The sequence below is a fragment of the Psammomys obesus genome, unplaced genomic scaffold, assembly GCF_907164565.1.
Source record: "Psammomys obesus unplaced genomic scaffold, mPsaObe1.curated_primary_1811, whole genome shotgun sequence".
Taxonomy (NCBI): Eukaryota; Metazoa; Chordata; class Mammalia; order Rodentia; family Muridae; genus Psammomys; species Psammomys obesus.
The window spans coordinates 1,676,914-1,683,696 of NW_026585587.1; the positions used below are offsets into that span (position 1 = coordinate 1,676,914).

Genomic DNA, 6,783 nt, shown 5'->3' on the forward strand with positions numbered 1-6,783 from the left:
AAAGAAAGAAAGAAAGAAAGAAAGAAAGAAAGAAAGAAAGAAAGAAAAAGAGATAGAAAGAGAAGCAAAGAGTGTGTTGCTTCAATTGAGTGTTTTGGGTCTTGTTCACAAACACAAAGGAGTCCATTATCCAAATATCAACAACAGACCTCATATTGGGTTATTAAAGTGACGCTCTTGTTACTTTGTATAGAGGAAGCTATTTTTACTCTCCATCCATACAGGCAACAACAAAGGAAATTAGCATGTTCAACTAGCTCTATCATTAACTCTGCAAAGCTAACAAATGAACGCAAAATTCATTCTCTGAACAGGGTGAGGGCTAGAAGGCTGTTTAATTCTCACTGTCTTATTCAGCAGGGCACACTGCTACTGGGAGCAGCCTCCAGGCGCTCTGTGTCATGCATGCCAATGAAATGAATGAATATTCTTACCCTGGTGCATACATTATGTCAGTGACTAGCTGATTCATCTGAGAATCTGCAAAGGTCAAAAGAGATTTTGCCACAAGAACAAATAGCTTCCATCAGAATACCTAAGTCTACAGGATTTTTTTTTTTGAATGGACAACTAAAAAACCCCCACAAATTCAAACTCTATGTAATTCTAATATTAGTGTGACTCCAAATTGATGATGACGGTGATGACAACAGCAGCGGTAGCAGCAGCAACAGGAGCATCAGCAGCAGTTTACTTCATCCAAGGCCCTAAATGGAGGAGCGTTTGTAATGTGGGGAATGAGTGAGGCCTGGTTGCAGGGAAGAAAAGCTTTAGAAATTTGGCCAGTGTTGGGTGAAGTGTTGAGCCCATGGGACTCTGAGGGATGAGCTTAGAGGACACACTGAAGTCACAGGTCTCAGGTGTCCACCGCAATGCACAACGCAGAGTCTAGAATAGCTTGCAGCTCTAGCCTCGGTACGCTAGCAGTGCAGGAAAGGCAAACGTGGAAGATGAGAGTCTTCGTGTATCATCTTGTACAATGTCAAAGGTCTGCTTGTACCAGTCTGGTTTGGGGGAAATGATGATAGTTGGTCTAGCCTTATGCTTTGTGTTGGGAGAGGGTGACCTGGTGGTGACTAAGGGCTCTTCCAGATAATTCCCAAAAGCTCTGTGCTGAGCTTTATCTGGGAGACTGCCGAGACCACAGAAACCAGATCAGACTCTCTGACATTGTTAGAGGACTTCATATGCTAGAAGAAAAGTAAAGAGACCAAAAAAGAATTGGATAATTTATTAAACAAAGTAACTCAAGGCAGCCATGAAAAAACGTTTTTTTTTTTAGATTAAATTTATTTAAGAAAATATTATGTGTATGTATGTATGTATGTATGTATGTATGTTGGAATATGTGTATATGCGTGTAAGTACTATTGCCCATGGAGATCAGAGGTGTCAAATTCCCTGGAGCTGGAGGTATAGATAGTTGTAAGCCACCTGAATCACCTGACGTGGGTGCTGGAAACTGAACTCTGGTCCTATGGAAGAGTAGTGCATGCTCTTATCTGCTAAGCTCTTATCTCTGCAGCCCTGAATGGTGACAATCTCGAAAGCAACAGTTTTTCTCTCTCTCTCTCCCTCAATGACACCAGGCCATATCTGGGTAGGTAATGAGAGCACCTACTTTCCAGAGTGCTCTGCCTGGTCCCAGGTCATCCATCTTCCTTGTCAGGCTCCCTGCCTCCCGAAGACATACTGTCTTCAAAGTTTCTATACCCTACTTTTCTTGTAAGCGCTCACTAGCCATCTGTGTCCTAGATGATGGAGCCATAAGTTTCCTTCTAGAAACTTGTCTTGACATTTAAAAACATTTAAAGCCTCTGTTTTATAAAATGGCCAACACTGAGCTATTAATGTATGGCTTAGTCAAGATTCACAACCATCTGTGTCCAAAATGGTGAAGTCAATGGAGTTCTGCAGAGGCTCCTATGAGGGATTCTTCTTTCCTTGTAGAATTTGAGCCTCACATGCAAGCATGCTGTGGGGTCAGGAAGCAGCATGGTGGAGAAGACCCCTGACTTTGGATGAAGGGAGATCAAGAGCAACCGCCTGGAAACCTCATAAACTTGACAACAGATCCTCTGATTTCCCTCACTGACCCAAAGGCCATAGGATGCTCTCTGGGGAGACAAGATCATAGAGGACAATTAAGGAATATCTGGGCAATGCTAGATCCACAGGAGGGAGTCCATATCTGGTACTGTAAACCCTGGCAGAGGCCCAAGTCTCAGGGGGCCATATGCCCTATTAGGAAAGCTGTTGCTTTTGTTATGCTTAATGGGCATGATCTGCCTGTCAAATTGCCTTCTAAATAGCTATGTTTGTGCACACAGAACAGTGTTGCTGTCATCTCTGGTCCACGAAGCATCTTTCTGCAGTGGTCAGTGATTAATACAGAGACTCATAATTGGTCAAAGTATCGAGGAGAAATGACTATTGAATGCCCAGCCATAGATAGAACATCTACCCTCCAAGGCATAGAGTTCAGAGAGAGGGTGTAAGAGCCGAAAGAATCAGCACAGAGAGGCGGAAAACCCTTGCTTTTTGGCATGACATAGTTGTTGCATCCTTGAATTTTTTTTAAAAGCTGCACAAAATTTCCATAGGATTGGTCTGTCGACACTCTGTTACAGAAGTGAGATGAGGAATGAGGAGGTAGGAGAGTGTGGTCACATCCTTCTCTGATGATTGATGAGCAGTTCATGGATGACGGGGGAAAGGAAGAGGCATTTTCTTCAGGAGTGTAGCTACTCATACTGGGGCCCATGGCCTGCTAACAAATTTCCACTCATGCTTCTGCAGCTAGCCATAATGACACTCACTGGGGAGATTAAAAAAAAAAAATCCTTGGGCCTTGCTCTGGGTTCTCCTCACTCTCCTCGCTGGCAATAGAGCCTTGTCCAGCTCCCGTTTTTTCCTGCCTTCATTTGTGAATCTACCAGTTTAGCACATGTCTTGAACACTACTAGCCTCATGCCAAGCATTAGGACGTCTGTTCTCTGCATCATCTGACTTCCCTGGAGTCCTCAATGTCACTCCAGTGTCCTGGATGATGCTGTCCCTGAGCTGAAACAACCCTAGCATTCTCATCTCTGTGAAGAGGCATCAAACACATCTGGTCCAGCCTCTAGGCCTTGCCTGGATCCCTGTATCGGGAGCTTCCATTCCTGGTATTTGATTTATTTCACCATTCTGGAAGCTAATTCAAGATGGATACTTGAGAAATCCTGTCATCAAATGTCAACAAAGGCTTCATGAGGTACAGGGCCTGACATGGAGTGGGGTGTCAGCACACAGCTGTTGAATGCATAGGGCCTTGGTTTGAAAACTGAGGCCTAAAGATTAGTCACAGGTCATATGTAGGAGGAGATAAAGGTGTTGCAGGCAGAGGAAACAGCACACACAGAGGTCCTGAGGGGAGCAGTCAAGAAAAATCAAAGAGGAGCCTGAGTTAAGGCTCCTCTTTGATTTTGTATGCTCTCTGGTTTGAATGTGAAATGTCTCCCATGGGCTCATGTGTTTGAACACTTGGTCTATAGTGGGTCATGATATTTTAGGAGGATGGGGAACCTTTAGGAGGTAGAGCTTACCTGAAGAAGTAGGTCTATGGTTAGGGATGGAACTTATGGGTTATATCCTGCCCCTAGGAACAGCCCAAATTCTATACTTCCTGACAAGCCAGGATGTAACAAGTCAAACTGTCAACTCATGCCAGCCACCACGGAACTATGGACTCAGGTCAGTCCTTCCTCCCTTAAGTTGCTTCTTGTCAGGTATTCTGCCTAGTAATGACAAAAGCCACAGAAACAAGGAACTAGCAGTTCCCTGCCTTGCTTTCCTCTAGGCATCAGAGATGGATTGGCACGTGGCATAAGAAATTGGAGAAAGCCCAGGAGTCTGGGGTAGCAGGAGGGTAACCCTTTGTCAGCAGTACAGATAAGATTAGTAGGTGAAAGAAGCAGTTCAAATAAAGTGTGTATCTGAAGGGGCTGAGGAGATGGCTAGGGGATCAATATGCTTGCTGTACACACCTGAGGACCTGAGCTTGGACTCCAAGCATCCACATAAAGTTTTCCAGACAGCTGTCTATAACATTAGTGCTGGGAGTAGATGGTGATAGATAGCCCCTGGAGCTTAGTGGCTACCAGTCTAGTCACCTCAGTGAGAGACTCGGTCTTACAACAATAAGGTAGAGAGCAACTGAAGAGGACACTGCTGTTAACCTCTGTGTGTGTGTGTGTGTGTGTGTGTGCATGCTGACAGCTTTCATAGACATGCGAAGGGCATAAACCCCTTTTATTTAACACCACAGTTCAATATAACACTTACAACTTTCAAACTGCAGTTGGCTATTTCAGTGCAAATAGCTTTAAGAGACGAGATGAAGTTAAATGTGAGGGGATCAGTCTCCTTCCAGAAGCTTATGAGCAGCCGGACCTTAACGCTTCGTAAAACCAAGGCTTCTCTTATTTTCCCATCCAAATCTGGCCAGTACGTCCTGCAGAAAAACAAATAAAGAAAACTGTATACAAAGTAAAATTTACTAGACAACTCTTCCTTTGTGCCTTACTTTATCCTGTAACAAGTCAACTATCCTGCAGGGTAGATTGATGACAGAGGCCTTTGGAATTAGGTGCCAAGAGACGAATCTTTTCTGGGACCTCCTGCTTTCTTATAGAATGTCTCAGGGCCACGGGGTGAAGCTGTGAGGATCGAGTGTTCAGACAGACTGATCACCCTGGGTCTTCCTCAGCATCTCCCCAACACTACCCAGGCCACACTGTGCTGTAAGTGTCTACTTGTAGCGAAATTCTACCTAAGAGTCTTGCATACCTCCTCTTGGATATCATACCAGCCTGAATGCTTTGATAATACCCCCCCCCCCCCGGGGGAACTTCTGATTTGGTTATCTGTGTTGTTTCCTTCTCTGATTTCTAGGCTGTCTTTAGCCCTTCCTCTGGACCCAGGCTCCGCAGCTCCCCTCCCTCCCACCTCTGGGCTGAGCGTTGGGAATCCTCCATCAGCCAACAGTTTACTCTCATCTCAGAAGACACAGCTCCTCAGCTCTTGCCATGTGCCTCTGCTATCACCTGGTCCCTTGGCTTAAAGACATGCAGGTAGTCTTCTGCTCTCCCCTTTCCCCATCTTATCACTTCAGAAGTGTCACTTAATCCTCATGGTAAGGCACATCAGGAAATTGGCCTATCTTCACTAAGCCTTGAGTCATGCCACCTTCTTACCTCTTTGTAGGGATTCTGTGTTCTCCTTGCACCTACTGCCCTGGTTCCAGGCTTAGTCGCTGTGTGGACCTGGGCCATGTTATTGGGCTCTGTGGCCTGTCAGTATTGTAACCGTGGCATCTTCAGGGGGCTGCTTGCTGTATCTGACCCTCTTGCCTGCTCTTTAGTTCTGGTGAGCGATAGATCTCTGGTCCTCAAAGTCCAGGTTCCTCCAGCATCTCCTGTCTCTTTTGCCTGGACAATCCAATTCCCATTACGATCACCTGCAGGGCACTTGTCCCTCTACCTTCCTCTTGATCCTTTCATGACCTAAATCCTGGGTGCTGCTGGAATTCTCTCTGTCAATTTCCGGGGACTACCGGGAGCAGCCTCCTCAGCCTTGTACTCTAAATTGGTCCCTGTGTCTCAGCTCTTATCTAAGGCACCTCTGTGGCTGTCTGAAAGCAAGTGTGGTCCTGTTACTCTTCTCATTAGAACACCAGAGCCCCCAAACCCTGAGACTTTCTAGTATGCAGCCTCCTCTACCCCAACCCCTTATGACACATCCCGCTTCCTCTCCAGTGTCATTCCTCACTGCCTTCCCTTGGTCTCTGCAATCCAGCATTGAACCTGGCAGGCCTCTTCTTCTACCCTGATGTTTGCTCATCCTGTCCCTTTTACCTGGAAAAATCCCTTTCTCACTCTCCTGCTCTTTCTTAGCTACTTTATGAATGTGTTATGATACGATTTAGGTAACACTCCTTCAATGAACTCTCTCTAAATCTGGCACGGCATTGTGGGCACCTTTCACTGTACTAGTCTCCGTACACACCTTCATTCCCATTCGCACATCTGTTGTAATAATCTTCCCTGTGACCCTCTGTCCCCTTCAGATGGCATTCCAGGGACCATATCCATTCATGCTTTAATCATAAATGCATATATCTCAACAGACAGTTGTTACATTTATACATGAACTAAAGCTGTTAGTATAATGGTTTTCTCTTATCTGTGGGGATCTTCCAGACAGCCCGCCCTCCAAGTGGAGGCCTGGAAAACGTCTGTTCTTCAATGTGCAGATTCAGCAAATAAGGGATAGGCAATAATAACTAAAATGTAGAGCAATTTTAGCAATATAATATACTGTAATAAAACCTATTTAAGACCCATAAATTGATTTTTAAAGTAATGCTTTATTACTTCTTTGAGAATTTCATAACATGTATTTGATCATATTCATCCCCCTCCACAAATTGGCTTTTTTTTTTTTTTTTCTGGAACTTTCCATTTGTTATTTTTAGACTGATTAAACTGCAGGAGGTGAGGGTTACTGAAGCTCAAAGGTGAATCAGGTCACATTTTCACTAGTCCTCCCCACATTAACCTATTTAGTTATTAAAGATGCACTCCACAGGACTGAGGAGACCAAATCAGGGACAGCTCCAAACTGAGACCTCATCAGCAAGTCACTGAAAGAAAGAGTGCTTGTCTGCTCTGGCAGCAACCAGGGAAACTGGGCTTTTCTTTCTTTCTTTCTTTCTTTCTTTCTTTCTTTCTTTCTTTCTTT

At 44.7% G+C, this 6,783-nt stretch overlaps 1 protein-coding gene across 1 annotated transcript in view; it reads right to left on the reverse strand.

The window, feature by feature from the left end:
* Positions 1–6,783, reverse strand: part of Pld5 (phospholipase D family member 5) — a 330,905-nt gene that overhangs the window by 8,623 nt on the left and 315,499 nt on the right. Inside the window, exon 8 of the mRNA XM_055609753.1 lies at positions 4,327–4,495. Coding sequence (XP_055465728.1) covers positions 4,327–4,495 — 169 coding nt within the window. The remainder of the gene's footprint in view (positions 1–4,326; positions 4,496–6,783) is intronic.